Source organism: Carex rostrata, chromosome 10, assembly GCF_964058835.1.
Source record: "Carex rostrata chromosome 10, lpCarRost1.2, whole genome shotgun sequence".
NCBI lineage: Eukaryota > Viridiplantae > Streptophyta > Magnoliopsida > Poales > Cyperaceae > Carex > Carex rostrata.
In genome coordinates, this window is record NC_135927.1 from 2057388 (window position 1) to 2079108 (window position 21721).

At 33.0% G+C, this 21721-nt stretch overlaps 2 protein-coding genes and 1 long non-coding RNA gene across 5 annotated transcripts in view; 2 read left to right on the forward strand and 1 right to left on the reverse strand.

The window, feature by feature from the left end:
- The window catches only part of LOC144560066 (disease resistance protein RPP13-like), a 51233-nt gene extending 42621 nt beyond the window's left edge, over positions 1-8612 (reverse strand). The window contains exons 1-3 of one of the 3 annotated variants that reach the window (XM_078309214.1): positions 7929-8612; positions 6634-7410; positions 2307-3531 (exon numbers count right to left, since the gene is read on the reverse strand). In XM_078309214.1, coding sequence (XP_078165340.1) covers positions 2391-3531; positions 6634-7410; positions 7929-8548 — 2538 coding nt within the window. In that variant the 5' untranslated portion in view covers positions 8549-8612 and the 3' untranslated portion in view covers positions 2307-2390. Of the gene's footprint in view, positions 1-2306; positions 3532-6633; positions 7411-7928 lie in introns of those variants that run through there. The other 2 variants (XM_078309210.1, XM_078309212.1) reach the window with 2 other exon arrangements.
- Positions 1047-21389, forward strand: LOC144560073 (dynamin-2A-like). The gene is made up of 5 exons (XM_078309225.1): positions 1047-1201; positions 1340-1450; positions 20806-20873; positions 20983-21158; positions 21236-21389. The coding sequence occupies exons 2-4, from the start codon at positions 1346-1348 to the stop codon at positions 21065-21067; spliced, it is 258 nt and encodes an 85-aa protein (XP_078165351.1). The 5' UTR covers positions 1047-1201; positions 1340-1345; the 3' UTR covers positions 21068-21158; positions 21236-21389.
- Positions 2080-2592, forward strand: LOC144560075 (uncharacterized). The gene is made up of 2 exons (XR_013513313.1): positions 2080-2154; positions 2429-2592. It is a non-coding gene; the product is annotated as an uncharacterized LOC144560075 (long non-coding RNA).
- Positions 21390-21721: the final 332 nt, after the last annotated feature.

Below are 21721 nucleotides of genomic sequence, written 5' to 3' on the forward strand. Positions count from 1 at the left end.
CTGTTTTTTTTTTAATTCTTCTATGCACCCAAGGCGTCCCTGGTCCGATCAACTTGAATATTAGGAACTAAATCTATTTGGCATGAAATTTGTGCATACTTAATTTCATGACTAGATTAATGTGTTTGTTGGCATGTGACAAATTTAATTTGTGCAGCTAAGACACTCACGAATAACTTTTTTATATCAATCAATTGACAGTGCCTTTGAACACTGTCCTTCAAATAGACACTCACGAATCCAATTTTTTATTCGTTTGAATGTATTTTTCATGAAGCAATTTATGAACTTAATTAATATTTTAATTTCATAAATTGAATCGTTGAGCAAGTATATGAAATGCACTGTGAAATCAATGTTTAATTGATTTTCATATATTGATGTTCAGTCGAAATTATTTTGTGGTCCAATAGTACGTTATATATTGAGCGGCTTGGATTTGAACAGTATAGTTAATGGAGTTCAATTGATTTCAATTCAATAGAATTAAATAGAGATGATTTTCAATTAAACTTTTTTTATTGAAATAAAAATGAAAAATAATTAATCCTTCTCTATTTATTGATGGGAATGTGCACACAATATATGAGAAATGATTTTAATGTGCACACATCCTGGGACTCAGAAGAATGGGGCCACGTGCAATTTGCTAATTTATTTTTCTTTTCTGTTTTCTTAACTCAATGCTTCTCTTAAGTCTTAAGAGTAGCCATTATCTGGGTAAAATAAATATTTTCTATAGTTATACTTGTAGAATATATAAATTATTATTTTGAAGGAACAATTTTATGATAAATTTCTTATTAAGTTTTTTTTTCCTTGCACGTTAAATTTAAAAAATTTACATTATATAAATCTTATATTAGAATTTTGAATATGGCTGTGCATGCATCGATCATAGCCCCCACGTACTATTGTTAACAGCTTGTTAGAAAAGAAAATTATGTTCAAATGTAAAAATTGTAGGTTATCATAATTAGCAAATAATTTTGAAATATTGGGTTTAATTTCAAAGTAAATCTTTCCAAAAAAATATTGTAGCCCATAGTGCAGTGGTGCTAAAAGCTGAGAGCATGGCTCACAAAGTTGAGTGGATTAGAAAACTTGAGGCCATTATCAATCCAAAGGTTGTGGGTCCCGCTACTTTCGATGGACCCTCTGGTCCTATTCGACAAATTAAGCTGTTTCTGAAGGTTCTTTGGTAAGTTAAAAACAAACATGGCAGTACGTAATACCAAATAAAACTCAGTAAGATGAATTTCAATCAACGTTTGATCCCAAGTTATTTTCACTATTTTTCAAAAATATTTCTTTAGTATGAAAATATTAAAAATTAAAGGAACACATGAGAAAGCCGGAAGATCCAGGAGAGGAGCTCCGATGGATGTCCCAAGAAGTGCGTGGTTACGTCGAGGCCGTTTTAAACAGTCTTGCTGTTAATGTCCCAAAGGTTACATTTTTTTATTTATATATATGCCTTTGTTTAGTTTTCTTTTCATTTCAGGCAGTGGTTCTCTGCCAAGTTGAAAAAGCTAAAGAAGACATGCTTAATTCTGCCTTAAAATAGATTAATATAATTTTTGTGTACCAATTCCTCCACTAACGCTGTGATAATAATAAAGAATAGCTAAATCATATAATGACTTAATTGACAAATCTCTTACTAGACTTGAAAGAAATACAATATTCAAGTATAACACAAACATAAAATATAAAAATAAAATAAAATAAAAAGTAGAAGGACGCATTTTTTTAAAACTAGCTAAGATATCTTATTGCACTAGTACTCATTTTAAAATCTAGATGCATCTATTATTGTACCGTACGTACGTACCCTGATAGCCAAAGAAGGAAAGAATATACAAAAATTAATTAGAGTATAAAAATCAACAGCAGCACGTACAAATTAATGCCATCTGCGAAAAGATCATTAATAGTAGAGAAAACAAAAGGAAAATTAAATGGATCATGTACGTACTTGTGGTTTACTTTAATTCAAAAAACAAAAATACAAAAGAATAATAGTCCAAAACCAAAAATAAAATTTAATGGAATAATAGACGTTTCTCCCAAAAAAAAAAAAAAGAAAGTTGAAGGAGAAAGCAAGTGATCATCAACTTTTACGTTCAATTGTCACGTGCTGTAGCTCAGGAGGTAGGGCTGATAGCCAAAATACTTGAAATTAAGAAATATAATATTTAAGAATACAAATATTAATTAGAAGTAATAATTAATTAAAAAATGAAGAAAAACGAAGCACTCTATTATTGTACGTACCCTTATAGCCAAAATAGGAAAAAAAAACCAAAAAAAAAAAAAAAAAAAGTGAAAGGAAAGAGTAGGTGGTCACTGGGATAGATATTACCACTTGACTAAATCAAGAATATTAATTACACTCTTTCAACTGCCACATGGTGTAGCTCAGGAGGCAGGTTCACCTTGATCCCGGTATCTACTTGGAGGTATGTAAGCTTTGGCATGACCCCCTCTTCCACCGTCAAGTCCTTGATTTTGCTATCAGTCACTTTCAAGTATTGTAGGGCACGGAATCCTTCTGGACAGATTATTGGACCCTCCCAATCAGAAGTTAACGCCCTCCGACCCAACCAAAGTTTTTTTAGGCTATTCAACTTCCCAAGCTCCGGCATTGGATTTTGCTTAAGCTGGGATTCCTTAAGCGTGAGTTTAATGAGCTGTGGTGGAAGCAAGCTAGCCTCTACATTGACATTCTCTGGCCATTCTCCATCCAAGTATAAGGATTGCAAATTCTGATAATTTGGGAGTGCTTTTGGGTAAACAATTTCCATTGGGATTTTAGATTTATAACAACCAATACAATATTTACGCAGGTTGCGCAGTGTTTGAAATAGATTAGTCAATGATACCCATTTTCCAGAATAATTTTGAATACCTAATGTACGCAGGTTGGGCAACTTGGCATCACATACATCCTGAAATGATACCCACTTCAGGGTCTGTAGATTGCTTATTGTGGTACCCTTTGGTATTGGTCCTTCAATGGAGTCAACCAGTACATGCCTCAATGTACTAATTGTCCATAAGCCTTCAAATTTATCATATCCACGCCCTCGCAATTCCAGAGTTTCAAGACTTTTCATACCATGAAAAGAGGATCGCTTAATTAAGCAGTCTCTAAGCCCCAAGTATTTCAGGTGAATCAACTCAGCTAATGATTTTAATTCTAGAATGTAAGAAACTATTTCTAGAACTTTAAGGAGCCTAAAATTAGACCAATGTAAGCTCCTTTGAAAATATCCATCTGTATCGAACAAAAATAAAGAACGGATATTTGGACCTACATACTCTATGGATTGTAAATTCTTCTCTTCGATTTGAAGTGAAGCACGTCGGATTATTCTGTCGGGCTTGTTGTCAGGCGAAGCTTGTGAGAAAACCGTGACTGTGTTTTCATGCCTGGCTTCATTCATTGCCAAGTCTCGGATTAAATCGTGCACCTTGATGTTCTTGATCAAACCATTTATATGTCGACTTAATACTTGAACCATACTCCTGAATTAATTTTGGTTTGTAAACAAGTCAGGAAAAACGGAAAGTGTATATTGCAGTCATAATTATAATGGTTTGTATATCTAGGTAGACTAATTAATTCATATATAAATTGAAAGATAAAATTACTACGAAAAATTAATACCATAAAAAATAAAGAAAATATCAAATCTGTCCTCTGAAATATATATATTTTTTAAATTGTCCTGACCGCTCAAATGTGGGGCGGTCAGCTTTTACTAAGAAATTGTCCCGCGTTGGAGTGGTCAACTTCTTTTTTTTTTTACCAAACTGCCCTGAACAGTGCCTTTTGATTTTACTGTTACTGTTGGATCAGCGATTTTCAAAGTGACTTAATAAATAATAAAAAAATTCCAAAAAAATGTAAAATTTGGTCTCCAAGCAAATATTAATATGGAGAACAAGATGAATGGTTTAGATCGGTTATTTGGACTTTGAATCCTGTGATTTATAGTCCAATGCACAAAAATTTCTATGCATTGCGATGTATGGTAGCCTTATTTTATATATATATATATATATATATCAAGATCTTAATGAGAAATGAAATTACGTGATATACGTGATGATAGATGTAGCTTTTGAAGCAATCAAATTAATAAAATTACTTACTGAATCTTTGAAGATTTTCAAATTGAATCTAGTATATAAGATGGATTTTTTTTCAAGACCCGTATGTGGTTCTATTAAATAATCATATATACCTTTAAGATCTTGAATTCATTCATGAGATTTAGATTCAACTATTGAATTATGAATGTCTATTGACAATTCTATTCAAATATAAAACTCAGACCTCTAAATGTTATCTCAAGCAGTAAATACTCTGTCATTGAAAAGTTGGACAAGTAAAGAATGGAATTGCTCTAAATGGGGTTTTACACGGTAATATTCTTATGACATAAAAAAATTATAACCTGATATTTTTCTTGGATGCAAATCTTAATTTAAGATTAAGGTTAATGTTACTTAAGAATCCATCAATACCCAAAATTTCAAAATATAGTTGGGAAGCAATGCAGAGAAAAAAAATATTTGTTTCAAAATGTTAATCAATTGCTGCTGGAGCTAACTAATTAATTTCATTGAAAAACCAAAAAATCATAATTTGTTGAGAGAATAATGCAAAAGGAAGTAAAGACTTAAGTTAATTAATATATCACATTGTTAATTTTAAATTTTAGTAGGAGATGAAAGCTAATCAAAATACCAGTTAACCTTTTTTAATAAAGGGAGGTAAGTGTTAAATAGATATTCGTTTAATTTGAATAAAATTGAAGAAGATGAGAAGAGTTCAAATACCTTTATTTTCCGTACTTTTATCAAACCTGCACTTTCTAACTTTTTTAATAACAAAAATTTAAAACATAAATATTAAAATGAAACTATACTATATTGATCTATTTTATTTACAAACAAAAAATTATTATCTTTTTCTTTTGGTTTTATATAATTCAATAATTTGAAAAATCAATATTCAGAAATTATTCATAGCAGCGTATTTTTGCAAACTCTTAGTAACTGTCCAAAAAAAAATTAAAATATCATAATCTTTTATATATACATAAAAAAATAATATATATCATATATAACAGTTTATTTTTGACATTTAAGTTGTTACTTTTGAGTTATTAAAAATTCAAAATTAGAGGAACAAAACAACGACGGCCATTTTTATTAATACCCTTAAAAAAGATAAAATTTTAAAAATAACTCCGCAAGCCGTTTTTTTTTTAAAATGCCCTGACCGCCTGGATCTGAGGCAGTCCAAAAATCAAGCAGACCGCCTCAGACCTAGGCGAGCCACACTCCAACCAGACCGCCCCTGAGAGGGGTGGTCCTCTTATTTTTTTTTTATTATTTTTTTTTGAAAGTTGTGTTTTTTTTTAAAACAAATTTTTTTATTTTTTTTTATTTTTTGTATTGAAATATTAGAAATATTGAATATATTTTTTAAAAAATAGATGAAATACAATATAATTTGATTTATTAGAAAGACTGCAACAAATAACCCGGATCAATATTTTCAAGCCGGATTTTTCACGGCTATAAGAAAAATTAATATATTTCTTTATATGTTATTGGACAAAAATAAAAATGCTTAGATTCCGAGTTATTGATCCCGGTTCAAAAGTCACTTCTATGTAATCTAGAAAATATTGTGATCCTTCTAGGACATTTAATTTATAAAAAGTTGTATCTATTTTGAGAATTCTTTTTGAATAACAATTATTAAATAACTTAAAGTTTTTGATTTTTTTCAAAAATAGATAAAACTTTTCATAAATTAAATGTTCTAAAAGGGTTGCGGGGTTATTTTTAAATGTTCATAAATTAAATGTTCAAAATTAGAGGAACAAGCAATCATGTCCAAATCAAAACATACCGAAAATCAAAAACAGAAATTTAGCAAGAATAATCATCATTTCTCATTTCTCATTATGGGCTGTCAATTTCTCATTTCTCATTATGGTTGAAAAAAATAATCTTCATTTCTCATTTTTAGATGAATATTGAGATCTCTAAATATATATATATTGTAGCTCACCGCCTCGCCCCACATTTGGGCGGTCAGGGCAATTTTAATATTTTTTTCAGAGGGCAGATTTGATATTTTCTTTATTGTTTAGAATATTAATAAATATCTTGGTAACTATTTTAATATACATATATGTTGGTTTAAAATTCGGAATAATATTGAAAAATTCAAATTATTTCTTAAAAATTATAATCCCTCACGCAAAATTATTATTTTGCACCATCCAATTCTTAATTGGAGCTGAGTTTAGTATCAAATCGCATGTGCGATTTCATTTGAAACAGAAGTGAAAGATACCTAATTGAGAGGAAGCTTTTCTTCACTCTACTTTTTAAAAATTGAGAACATGCACTAGGTAGAAGGGTTTCCGAGGAAAAATCTATTTATTAGAGAATAAATTATAAAATGAGAATGAGATGTATGATACTTGTTATAACAAGAGAATGAATTTATATTTTTTGGAAAAGAATTTGTGATAAAACAGTTTGCAATGTTATATTATATAGTTGCCTGATAATTAAAAAACAAGGAAACAAAAATATGACCTTTTAGAAAGTTCCTCGAGGCAGTACTCCGCCATTATCTCTATTGTTGGCCTACCCTCGAGTGGTATGAACCCTTCTGCTATCCACATTCTAATCAGACGTTTTGCACAAATCACATGGTCTTCCGGAAAAATTGCAAGATATTGGAAGCATGCCTTGAGATAATATGGCATATCTTCGTAGCTCATTGCTAAGATTGGCATGCAGTCCTTGCTATCTAAGTGCCAATTTATTGTTTCTAATACCCTTTCCCATGCAGTGTAGGATGGTCCTTTAGTTGAAAGGATACCACCTAACACTACCAAACCCAACGGTAACCCCTTGCATTTTTTTGATAGTTTATCTGCAAGCTCATGGAGATCATTAGGGCATTTTTGAGTTGGTTCTTGGAATGGTAGAGCCTTTTTGAGGAGTAGGTCTAGGCTTTCACTATCATTTAAGTATTTGAGTTCATATGGATTCATTTGGGAGTCAGCAGATGTAGCAACATCGATAATTCTGCTGGTCATTAGAACACGACTACCGTTGTTGTCATCAGGTAAGGCATCCTTCAATTGATTCCACAGATCATCTTCCCAAACATCATCTAGAATAATCAGATATCTTTTGGTACTTAAAATTTTTTTGACCTTATTGATTAATTCTCCCACAGTTTCGTTCTCCACAGTTTGGTTCTCCCGTGTAGAATCTTTTGGTAGCATCTTTTTCAAAAGATCAGTTAGACTGAACTGCTGAGAGATTGACAACATTATATGATAGTCGAAATCTGCCCTGGCACTGGTTAAAAAAGCAAACAAGATTTATTATTGGATTGATTTGTAGCACGATTTTGGACAATTAATAGTGATTACTGGAAATGTGTATTACTAAGAAATCAGCAATTATTGAATAGTTGAGGTGCTATGATAAACTATTAAATCCTCAAAATAATTATTTATATCAGTAGTAGCAGTTATCATAGGACTGTTGGATACTCAATAAAAAAAAATGTAGCAGTTGATCGTTGCTATCATGGTTCTGAAATTCGGAATCGGAATCGGAATCAGATTTTTGAAGAATCGGCCGGAATCGGGAGAATCAGATCGATTTTGGACAGTTATCCTAGGACTGTTGGATACTCAAAGGTCGAGAGTTTGAGCCCCGTTCACTCCTCTGCGAAGCTTTTAATAAAAAAATGTAGCAGTTGATCGTTGCTATTGATAGCAAGTAAGTTTGACTAACTCTTATATTATGATGAATTGTAGTCACCATTTATCTCAATAAAACATAATTGAAAAAGAAAATTCTCCACCTACCTTTTGTATACCATATGTGCAAGCGTAGTCTTCCCTAGACCGCCGGGACCCACGATGGTTATGACTGCCCGCCTTGGTGGTATCTGAGAGCGTAGCAGCTTCAGAATGTTGTTCTTATCAGCCTCCATGCCTACTACTTCAGTTTCTTCGACTTCTTGATAAATAGCTCTCCGATGAGGCATTATGACATTAGCCTCTCCCTTGCTCTTGTCTTTCAGGTCACTGAACCCATAAGTAACCCTGCTTTTAGAGATCTCTTCGAGTAGATTTTGGATGCCATCGAGCTTAGTGCCAAGCTTGTGGAGGAAATACAAATCCCGGGGCTTGTTGAACAGCCTCCTGAGTTTTTGCGAAAATCTGGTATCTGTATATCCAACATGGAGAAAGAAGGAGTCAGTTGCATCCTCAATGCGATAGGCTGCGTCACGGAGCTCATTCAGCCAGTTTTGCACTCTCTCATCTCCTTTACGCTTGGAGTCCGCATCTTGCAGGCAGCACTTGATTCTGGTGAGCTCACGCTGCACCCGTTCAACCTTGGCCCCAACCCCACCCAAGTACTGTCCTTCGCTTACTATGATAACAGCAAGCTTGCTCAGCACACTCACAATCGCCTCAGCCATTTCACTCTCTTATTTTCTCTCTTTTGAAATTAATATTCACCAGTGTAAGAGGATATTATTAGATATAGTGCCGATTAGATGGTCTCATTATATATATAGGCAAGCAAGTTGGAAAGCAAAGTGACCTTTAGTCTAATTTGATTTGTTTTCGCAAGTTTACCATGCTGCTACCGCTAATTAAGTGACTTTTAGAAATAAGTAAACAAATGCTACCATACGTTAAAAACCATATTAGATAATTGTTGTATTTGTTTACTTTATTTATTATTTCTTGAAAAGAACTTAATTGGGTTAGTTTATTAATTAATTAACTGATGCACATGCGCGCTTCGAGACAAACTAGTAATTAATTAATGTGATGAATTGAACACAATAAGAACTGGCTTTATTAATCACGTTGGTCGGTGGGGTGAGAGATAAAGTAGTAATTAATAATTTGATAATCATAACTTGTAGTTCACTACAAATGTATATGTAAGATTCGTCTCTAAAGAACAAGGGAGACATCAAGTAACCCTTTAAAGGGATAAAGAACGCAGCTCCTATTAAGCAAGAGATATGTGCTAATTGTGGAGAAGAAAAGAATAAAAAATGATCAAAGACAAAAGGAGAGAACCTTATACTTTGTTTGTGAAAAAATTTAAGAAGCTGTAAAGAAAGCATAATCATCCAAAGAAAGAATGAAATCGACTTAGACTTGAGAATTCAAGTATCTTACTTTTCCTTTTTCATTTCTTAGGAATATTTCATGCCAGCAAGGCTAGTAATATGAGTATCTTACTTTCCCTTTTTCATTGTCGCTGATGTATCAACCTCAACTTTTATCAAATTTCCTTGTTAAATCGAGATTTACTCTTCAATAATCCAAATAGTTCCAGTTTTGTCATTCAATTTATCAATTTAGTTCATTACATTTTTATTTTCTTTTTTCAATCTCAAGGAATCCTATTCAAGCAGTCACAATTGTGGTAATTTGGTCAAATTAATAGTTTACATGTACTTCATCCTTTTTATTTCTGAATGTTTGTTGGCAAAAAGTTTCTATTCGTAAAATATTGAAATACAAGAATTCAGATTTCCAAAGCATTAGCACTCATTTTAATTACAACCTAAATGCATCTATTATATATTGTACGTACCCAGATAACCAAAGCATGACAAAATAATATACGAGAATTAGAGTATGAAGATACACCTCAGCACATACGAATGCCATCAATTTTTCATATATTAGGACTGATAGTAGATTTTTTTTTTTTTTTTAAATCCGTCACTGAACATTAAAAACCGAACTTGAAACTCAGTTTTAGCATTCATAAAACCGAACTCAAGTTCAGTTTTGCCCAAAAAAAATAAAAAATAAAAAAACCGAACTTGAAAATCGGTTTGAGAATTTATAAACAGAAGTCCAAGTTCGTTCGTTTTGCAGCACGTAATACCGAGATTTATGTTCGATTTTATAAATCCAATACCGAACATGAAGTTCGGTCTCGATGGTTTTTGTAATACTTCTTGCAATCAAGTTTATTGTCTATATTTTCAATGTTTCGTGATGGTTTTAAAAAAAAATTCCTGATAGTATGTCCCCGAATGGAAATTACCATATTTTCAAAAAAGGTAGAAGATGTAAAATGTGGATGTTGATTTTTCAGAAAAACTTTAAGACACATTGTCTATAATTTACTTCTCCGAATGAAAATTACCATTTTTTGACCTAATGCTCTCTCATATATAATTCGAGATATGGAATTTTATTTTATATATATGTAGGAAAAATAATATAAATCACATCTAACAACATATAATTTTTTTAAAATTTTGTTATTACAAAATTAAAAAAAATGAAGGAATGATGGATGAACAAAAAATAAAAGCATTTGGACTCTCCTTGAGAGATAAACCTTTTTTTTTTTTTTTTTTGATGGGGGTGTCATTAATCTTCAGATGACGACTACTTTGAAATCATCTATTGTTAATTCTAATCAACTAGAGTAGGTATAAAATGTCATATTGTTTTTGTGCTTCAATCATGCTTCACATGCCAAAACATGATTAATTGGAATTGGAATGGCAATAACACGGCCAGACCACGGCCAAATTATGATCGAGCATTATGTGAAAAAAAAGGTAGGATTCTAAATGCAATAGTTCTGTGTGTAAATTTATTTTTTTCAATTAAATCATAAAAACTATTGTATTTTGTCCGATCTACGCCGTCTATTTGGTTACCAAAGTAGTTGATGAAGAGCACAATGGGAAAAGAAGTTCCCCACCATAATTCACCTTCTATTCTACATTCCTAGATTTTCCACTTTCCAGACTACTGTGTCAACTTTTTTGCTCATTTATTCATGTTGTGATTTGTGTTGATTGTTACTTTTGTTGTAATATCTTTCACCTCTTTTTTTTTTTTCCTCAAGTGTTGGTTGGGGACCCAGTTATTTACATATAAACGCTCTTTTATGATGTCCACCAAATAAAAAAATTGCGAAGGCAATCTAGACCGTTTGTAAAATTAACAGAAATAATCCCATCTTTATATCACATGAATTTGTTTAACTAACGCTAGCTAGGTGATTAATACATTTCTTCAAAATTAATTTGAGTACCGTTTATTAAAAGTCCATTATCACTTCTCTACAGAGCCTCTTGCGTTTTAGGCTTTTAGCCTTCTTGCGTTTTTGGGCCGAAGGAGGCCCAATCAAAGAGCCCAAATTGCTCCTCTTTCAGGTCGTCTTAGTCCAACTGCCCTGTTGTGGGATATTTCACATCATACTTTTTCAAGTCAAAAAGTTTAATCACCAATTATTGTACCTTGCAAGATTCAATTAATACTTCAAGCAAACCACTTCACAAAAAAATAATCCTCTCTCAGTCACTCCAAGTGAACTTCTATCTGAATATATTATCAAAAGTTGAACCATGGAAAAGCTTAACACAAATTCTGACAGACTTTGTGTTCTAGAACACAGCAACATTCTCCTTTGTATCTCCTTAATTGGCAGATTTCTATGGCATCTTCAGCTCATTGCTCAGCCACTTGAAACAGTTTGGCCTTTCTATATACAACTTCTTAATGCAGGATTTCCTCCTCATGTCAGACCTTTCAATGTTAGCATGCACCGTTACTATAACAACGGGAACATTAAGCATGCCCGTCAGGTGCGTGTACGATGAAATTACAAAGTGGAGTTTGAGACCCACTATTGTTAGTTTCAATACCTTGATTGGCAGTTATTATAGACTTGGAAATTTGGGTTATGGGTTAGAGTACAATTGAACAATGGTCAAGCTCAAGCAAGGAATCCTGCAGCCCCATATGTTTAATTATCTCAACCACAGCGCTTAGGAGTTTACAGGATGCCCCTTGTGATTTTATCTGACTTGCTGACAAGTCCTTGGAGCTTAATTAGAAAGTTGCCAAATCCATCTAAAAGAATTTTAAAATTTATCCAAGTCTCAGGAATTTGTACAAAGTCCCCGAAAATCCTGGAAATTACGGAAATGCCCCCAGTTTTTAAATATTCAAAGAAATAACAGAAAATTCAGAAAACTAGTATAAATTGTTGAGTGTCTATAAATTCATATAAATCACTTAGATACCAGGAAATTAATATAAAATATTCAAATGATGATAAAATTTATAAAATATATCTGGGGATTTGGAAATTCATATGAATAATCTGAGAGACCGAAAAATCATATAAAATTTCTGCAAATTTCAGAAAATCTCTGGAAGTTATTTGAATATCTAAAGCTTCTTAAAATGTCAAATTGGTCAAGACGAGAATCATACATTGTAGTTGTAACACCCCGGTAATTTTAATATTATATTTCTTAAAATTTTATGTATAGAATAATAGTTCTAACTTGGATTACTTTTTCCTACAATGAATGCTTAATAACTAAATTCCAATCAAGGTACAACGCAAACTGTCTTATGTTCTGCTTAGCTGAATTACTAAAATCGACTGTCAAGTTTGAATTTCAAGTGCAGCTGTCTTTTCATCGTACAATTGTTTTTTTCTTGGACCATGTACTGTTCAACATGTTTAATCTCTTAGACATGAATTTGTTAACTTATGTTTGCTTTTGTTTCAACATTGAATAAAATAAATAGGGAAAATTTCATGTATACCCTTAAAAACTTCAAAATTGCTTATTTCCCCTCTGAAATTCATATTATCTTATTTACCCTTCTAAATTAAGAAAATCACAAATTACCCATTTTATTGTTATTCTATTAAAACACATTTTAAATTTAAAAAAGTTCTAATTTTACCCTTTATTAAGAAATTAAAAAATGTAGCATGTTTAGAAAAATGTCAATTTAATAAATCTTTTTAAATAAATTTGCCGCCTATATCATACCTCAACTCTCATCACGATAAAACTAATCAAATTTATAACAAGTACCTTAATTATTGATGAAATTGCTATGATTTTTCGGTCTCTCTGATTATTGATGAAATTGCTAAATCATGTCCTGCTGCCATAGCATATTCAGAGGAGGAGCATAGTAAATTATGGAGCAGAAGTCAATTTGGAACAGCAGGAAAGTGTGATTATCTCACAAACAATATATCAGAGACATTTAATGCTTGTGTATCTGAAGTAAGGCACAAACCAGTTTTGGATTTGCTGTACTCAATACGAAGGAAAATCATGGTGAGATTTCATAAAAGAAGAAGAATTGCAAGGAGTTGGAAAGGCCCATTAGTTCCTAAGGTGGACGAATACATAAAAACTATTTCTCGGGTAATATTGACGATGACAAACTCTTATTCTTACTCTATTTTTTTAAGACATTTTTTTATCATGTACTAATATATGTTTCTTAGTTTAGGGGTTAGGTGCATACGAGGTGCATAGGAGTATCGACTCTTGTGCGGAGGTGGAACGCACTGGAAAAGTATGGAGTGTGAATTTATATAAGAAAACATGCACTTGTCGGGCATGGCAAGTGAAAGGTGTTTCATGTGTACATGCGGCCGCATTCATTGCTTCCATTCGAAATGCGAAGTGGGAAGATTATGTTAACCGTTACTTTACTGTTGCTTATTTTAAAGCAACATATGCCATCCCAATTACTGCAATACCTAGTCGAGATGAATGTGTTGAATGTGATTTAGGTTATAAAATGCTCCCACCGATCATTAAAAGACCACCAGGTAGACCAAGAAAGAATAGAATAAAGCCATATGATGAAAAGAATAAGAAATCAAATAAATGTTCACGATGTGGCATGTTAGGTCATCATAAGAATACATGTAAAAATGCTATTCCACAAAACCATAATGAAGAAATCTGCCAAGAGGGGCAAACAACACAAGGGTCAACTAAAACAAGGTTTTCATAATTATTGATAAAAGAAAATTTCATTTGATGTTGCATGATGCATTAAGATATTTTATTCTATCAAGTGTATTAATATTTGTAAAAAAAAGTGTATTAATGTTTATATAATTATTTTCGTATGAATTGATAGTTTTATGCTAAGTGTTTTGTTATTCTGTTGTTTTTGGTATGCTTCATAGGATTTGATCTCAATTCAAAGGATTTGATGTTTTGTAATTTTTTGGTTTATAGGGGTAAAAGAGCAAAAGTTGATGTTTTTTGACTTGCTGAGATGTTTTTGAATTTTCTAATCATTTAATAACATACTTAGTTAATTTGTTGTTTCAGAATTTTACAAGTTATATTTTAGTTAATTGGTCCATAACATAGAAGTTATATCATGTAAAATATACTATGGTACATATCAGTCAGTACATGACTTGTGCGAGAACAAATTCAAATTTGATCTCCTTTTAAACTGATAATCTCTGGAATTCATAACTTGATCAAAGTTTGATTTTTCTTTAAGAAAGTTTATATCATTCTAACTAGATAAATTGAGTTTTGTTTGCCTCTTTATGCAGTAATTGCTTCTAGTGAGATGAAGTCTCACTGTTTGTTTTGTTGCCTCTGTACAAAATAGTTCTCTGTAAATTAGTGTCTTTGTATTATTATAATATCAGTTAGCTACATCCAATTTAGCGGAGTTGGGCTCCTTTTTTTGTTTGACTTTAATTAAAATAGATATTGCATCAGGTCATAGAATAGAAGCAAATGATAAATTAAACTCAAATTTTTCATTTAAATAAGCAAAAAACACAAAGGAGATTGAATTGGTTAAAGAAAATGTTCATCTGATGAGAAGCAGGTCCATCAAATTTGAAGCGTGCAGGGACCTTGATTCGTTAAGGGACGTAATTTAATCAAAAGGCCCACGCAAGGGTAAAACAGGAAAAACTAAATTTTAACAATAGGGAATTAACTCTATGGGTAAAAGAGAAAGAATTTGAAGAGTTAAGGGACAAATTAGATATATTCAAGAGTTGAGGGGTAAATAAGAAATTAAAGAATTCTTGAAGGGTAGAGGAGAAATTAACCCTAATTATTTTATAGAAATCACTCTGAATATATTATCAAATATTGAACCGTGTATAAGCTAACACAAATTCTGACACTTCTGCTCATTGTTCTAAAACACTGAGCCATTCTCCTTTGTATCTGTTAAGCATGGCAAATATGTCCCCGATTTGATTCATTTTTACTTTAATAGGCCCACGGCCCGTTTCTGTAAGATGGAGCATTTTTTTTAAACCTTAGCAGTGGCAGGTTTGTAACAATCCCTCTCCGTGATCACAATTCATAAAGAAAGAAAGCATGAAGAAAGCATCAACTAATCATTTCATTTAAGCTGCTCACGACCTTCTCAAATCTGTTAAGCATCACCAATTTGTCCCCCTGACAACTTTTTATGGTATCTTCACCGATTAAATGAATTCTCAGCCACTCGAAAGAGTTTGGTTTTTCTATGTACAACTTCTTGATTGCTGTACTAATTGGAACATTAACCATGCCCATTAGGTGTTCAATGAAATTACACAATCGATTGGCGGCTCTTGTATATTTCAAACGAAAAATTAACCCTCACTCAATCATTCTGTTTTTAAATCAGAGAGTTGTGCATCTAAGAGCAACGCAGAGGGGGACAAGTGGAGATCTACATTTGGAAACAGGTATAGAGAATCGAGATCCAATAGTTCTCAGAGAGGTTGTCAGTACAGTGACCCATCAGAGAATGGGGATGCTGCATTAGGGTTTTATCTTGTTTTCCTTTCTTTCATCTTTAATTTTCCTTTATTTCAGGTACGAATTGGATAGTGATAAAACCATATCCGTATCCACTTTTATTTTTCGGATCCGGATACGGATTGGATATTAGACAGATACGGATACATATCAAATATTAAATGGATACGGATATGGATATAAATGTTTTCATAATATATATTTAAATATATGATATATATATACTATTTGAATATGGATAATTAATATTTAAAACCATATTCATATCTGTATCTGCATGGATATTTTGATATCGGATATTCGTATTTAATTATCAGATATGGATCCGAATTCGGTCGGATAATATCTGACCGGTTTGCACCCCTGTGAACAACACTAATTTCCCTTTTTTCCTCACCCATATGTCGGGTCCTCAAGACCTATTGGTTCTACCCTTTGTTGCATAGATACGGATACGGTAATTTTAAAAAATCTTGGATACGATACGACTATTATATATATTATTTTTTATTATTTTATTAGTAGTCATACTTGTTTATTTCAATATTAAAAAAAAATATAAATCCTACATATATAAAAATAAATATATTTGTGAAATAAACAAACATTTGGAAAAAAACAATAGAATGTTCGTTTTCCGTCTGCGCTGTTAGATTGCTTCCTGCGCATGATCAAAATGAAATGGTCTTGATCAATCATTCAATATCCTTTTGAAATAAAAGAATTCAAGTGCGCCAAGATTGTAGGCTAGTGTGTAGCAGGTTATTATTCCACATTTATTGATAAGATTCAGCATCATGTTTTTTTGGGAAAGACACAAAGTAACGCAACCAATATTTCCAAGCTGCACGTGGTGGACTCGCAGTTGCACCTTTATCTTCCGCTGCGGAGCTTAAAACCAATAGTCCCACTAGAGTAAATAGAATAGAGTTAGGTCCTCTATATATAGACCTCTAGAATGATATTATGTCATTTTGTTGACTGCTTTATTGCAGGGCTGGTGGGTAACAGGCCAGGCCAATCAGTATATACAAAATTTTCAGAAAAATAATCAGCAGCCTCGGCGACCCAAATTGTAAGAAGAAGCTGTCCTAATTAGAAATGTACCCGGGTGCCTGAGTGCAAATCACGCGTATCGGAGATTTCTATTAGAGGGTTAGAGATGTACCACGTAAAATTACAATTCACTATTCTAATTAAAATGACTTTAACATAATAAGCCTCATTATCTTCAATTGTAAAATTACAATTAAGTTCAACCACATTATAAACCCCCTCTGCTTAGCAACTTTATGGTAAGTGCATCCATTTAACCCAAGTCAAACAGAGTTTACCAGAATAAGTTTCAATTTAATGCCAAATAAGCCGAAGAAAGACCAAATAAAATAGAAGGTGATAGTTTTTGTCAAACTGTCAGTCAAGACAATATCATTATAATACATCCATGAAAGTAGAACTGCAATTCTTTGTTGACAACACACACAGTTTGTATCGATCAAAAGGCATCTCTCCGACCTTCTAAGAAAAGTGTATAAGAGAAAGTTGACTAACTAATATTTTACGCCATCACAGATGTGCTTGGTTGTTATCTGAACTTCCTTTAGATCAACAAGAAACAGAGACTCAAATTCCCCAGCATGAATCCCAACCCTAAAAATAAATAACATTACATTGTAAAACAAAAAAAACACACTAAATAAAAGCATTAGAAGCAAAACTTCAAACCATATGTAACACTTTATATTGTTCTTTTGAAAAGAAGATTCATTTATCAATAAGAGAGTAACTTTGTAATTTTATAGGCTTCGATGTTAGTCCACCAGCAAGAGTAAATTGTTGCATAATTGGCATATAGCTGCAAAAAATAGATTGAGATGAATTTCGGCTTATGTACTATAAGAAGTTAACTCCGGTAAAAACATTAATTGGATTAAATGGAGCATCCTATATATATAATGGTGTAAGGGATTAAAAGTAAATTAATTCAACAAACCAGTCAAGAATTATCGGTTGAAGGTTCTTTCTCTCCAATAAGACAAGAAACTTCAAAAATCCATATTCAGACCAAACAAAAAATAACCCACTCAAATCAACCATTCTCAGCCATAGAAGCCAATTGAAATCAAGAGTAAAATCCAACAAGGGAAAAGAAAAATAAAATACCAGCATCGTCGGTTCGCTGCATGCAATCGATGCTCGATCAGGGTGAGTCGCTGGGTCTGGTCGTGAGCACGCTCAATTTATGCACTTACACTCCTGCGTCGGGTTAAGAAAAAATGATTGAAGAGAAGAGTTAAGCAGGAGAGAGAGAATCAGAGAAGAGAAAGAAAGAGAGCAAACCGAGAAGTGAGAGAGTGATTTCTGTAGAAGAGGAGAGAGGACAGAGCAAACTGAGAAGTCAGAGAGTGATTTCCATCCGAAAGGACAGAAGTCGGAGAGGAGATCGATAGAAGGCCTACGCTGAAAAAATAATAGATTTTTAAGAAACTGCACTACACTAGTGATTTCTGTCGAGCGGGAAAAAAAATTCACCTTTTTCGTGGCTAGTGTAATAGCCATGTGGAATTTTAGTTAGTAGGTAATCACACATTATCAATTTTGTCAAACACAGTAATAAAATTGTAATAACAGAGAATCACCTTTCAAAAACATGAACCCAAGCGCCCCGGCCCTAAAGTTTGATCCAGGAAAGTTTCTTTATAAAATATATATATAACAGCTGGAGATGGGTAGAGCTGATTTGTCGATCCCCATTAGTGTTTTACAAACGGGTCTGTCTGGTCCGAACCCCCAAGGTCTATGGGTTGGCGTGGTCCGGATTAAGCGGGTCAGATTTGGTGGGGACGACCCAAACTATTTAACCCTATGCATAGAAGTATTTACAACTATGAGATGAATAATTTTTACGTAGTGAATTGTCTCCCCTCCCAAATTAGCACATGACTATTCAAACTACATGGGAGCCCATACACATTTTTAGAGGTGTGTGTTTTTTCTCCGTTTAATCTCATTCATATTTTTGACGATCTGTGAAGAACTTTGCAAATCTAAAATCACGAACGTCTTCTACATGATTTTCTCTCTCAAAAAAGATTCATGACCGGACTAGTCTTATTGGTACGAACAATATCTAGCTAATTTTTTTTATCTAAAACTTCTTACGGAATAGTCATGTGCTAATTTGTTATCGGAAGACATTAAAATTAAACAAGAATTTTCTCTTTGAATTTAATCAAACAATGTCAAATTCCACATTCAAATTCTCTACAAAACAAACACAAAATTTCCTAAAAGAAAAAAATAAAAATAAATGAATGCTGTGACAAGATCCCTGCCGAGCTATCTACTAATTTGACATCTTGAAAAAAATAGGATTTTCAAATTTCCGAGAAACAAACGAAAAAAAAGATTTGTTTGTACCAGCACTATCATCTCACATCTAGAAACCTGGCAGGTCATAATTAAGACATGATTGATGATTTGGTGTGGTGATTATTAATTAATAGTGCGATCAGATGAAGCCCACTATGACAAACAAGACAGCATATATATCATGTTTTTTTCCTTTTGATCCCAAGGCAACCAGCAAAACAAAAACGACAGCATTTTAATTAATGTTACTCTACCGTCTGTACCATGAATTTTAAAATTAAATTAAATTAAATTATTATTTTTCATCAATTAATGATCATCCTGGGACTCAGAAGCATGGGTCCACGTGCTATTTGCTAATTCTTTTTCTTTTCTTTTTTCTTCACTCAATTTTTCTCTTAAGAGTAGCCATTATCTGGGTAAAATAAATATTTTCTAAAGTTATACTTCTAGAATATATAAATTATTATTTTGAAAGAACAATTTTATGAAAAATTTCTTGTTAAGTTTTTTTTCCTTGCACGTAAAATTTTAAAAATTTACCTTTATATAAATCTTCTATTAGAATTTTGAATATGGCTGTATGGTTGTCTCCATTAGGGCTGTCAAAAAAGATCGCGGCTCGTGACTCGCTCGTGGCTCGCTAACAGCTCGCTCGGTAGCGGACCGAGCTGTTAACGAGCCAGCTCGGCTCAGACTCGGGCCAAAATAAACGAGCTGAGCCAGAGGTCAGCTCGGACTGGGCCAGCTCGGCTCGTTAAGCTACAGTGGATTTAGGGTTTAGTTCCGTATAATTTTAAGTCCAGTCCCATTTTCAAAGGCGCAATTATGCAAAATTGATGTATTTTCGGTTTGGGAAGAAAAAATACGAGCTTTAGTTACTTGAAGATGTGCCTGCTGGACAATTTCTTAAATTTTTTGAATGAAATTTCTTATTTTTTTATTTTTGAATTTGTATAATAACAGTCCAATAAAGTCCAGCGAGCCAACTCGTCAGCTCGCGAGCTAGCTCGGGCTGGCTTGTCACAAGCTGAGCCAGGGATTTTGACTTGGGTGACCTAGGTCCAGCTCGCTCGGTCCAGGCTCGGGCCAAAATAAACGAGCCGAGCTAAGGCCCAGCTCGGCCCGAGCCAACTCGTTTACAGCCCTAGTCTCCATATTGTTTCTTAGTATCTGTGCAGCATAGCCCCCGCTGTTGTTGAAATGTAGAAATTCTAAGTTATCTTAATTAGCAAATAATTTTGAAATATTGGGTTTAATTTGAAAGTAAATCTTTCTCCTTAGGTTATCATAATGTTTTTTTGTAAAAAAATATTGTAGCTCATAGTGCACTGGTGCTGAAAGCTGAGAGCATGGCTGACAAATTAAGTTGAGTGGATTACAAAACTTGAGGCCATTATCAATCCAAAGGGTGTGGGTCCCGCTACTTTCGATGGACCCTCTGTTCCTATTCAACATAACTGTTCTGAATTGGTTCTTTGGTAAGTTAAAAACAAACATGGCAATAATACCAAATAAAACTCAGTAAGATGAAAATATTAAAATATTAAAAAAGGAACACATGAGAAAGCCGGCAGATCCAGAAGAGGAGGTCCGATGGATGTCCCAAGAAGTGCGTGGTTAAGTCGAGGCCGTTTTAAACAGTCTTGCTGCTAATGTCCCAAAGTTTACATTTTTTTTATTTTTGTAATACTCTTTTTCACTCCTATATATCTATGCTTTTGTTTAATTTTATTTTATTTTAGGCGGTGGTGCTCTGCAAAGTTGAGAAAGCTAAAGAAGACATGCTTAATCAACTATACACCTCTATAAGGTTCAGCTAAAAAATAAGTTTCTTTCGATGAAAGGATTCCTTTAATGTGATACTACTATATATTCACCTTTTTTCTTTGGTTTATATTTCTAATTTTGTGATAAAACAGTTCAACAAGCAGAGCCAGGATAGAAGAGTTAATACAGGAGGGCCAAAATGTAAAAGGAAGAAGAGAGAGAATGATCCAGAAGTAATTTGCCCTCCTCTCAAAGCTCACTCGCAAGCTCAGCCTTCATGACAACCGTGCTGCTGCTGCTAGCTGGTCTGACGGCACGTCAGAATCTGGTAATATCTTATTTTCTAACTGTAAAGGTTATATATGCAAAAATCCGAACTGCTCACATGCTGTTTTTCTTAATCAGAGAGTAGTGCAGCTGAGAGCAAGGCAGAGGGAGACGAATGGAGATCTGCATTTGGAAACGGGTATAGCAAATCTAGATCCAATAGTAGTTCTCAGAGAGGTCGTCGGTACAGTGACTCATCGGAGAATGGGGATGCGAGCGCCAGATCCGGATCCACAAGTTCAAATATGAAACATTAATTTGTTCTAGTAAGACATTAAAATAAAACAATAATTCTCTCTTTGACTTTAATTAAATAATGTCAACAGATTCCACATACAAAATGAACAAAAAATTTCCTAAAAGAAAAATGAGGAGGGATCCACTTACACCGTTTTTGGTGACACTAGATTGCATCTTACATTTTCAAAAATTTCAAAGTCCAAACAGTCGATTCAAATCATTCAACATGATAGATATATTAAAATGTGCTTGCAGATCAAATTTTACATTTTTTTTTAATTTTTGTATCCATCTAATAAATAGGAAAAAATAAAAAAAAATGTA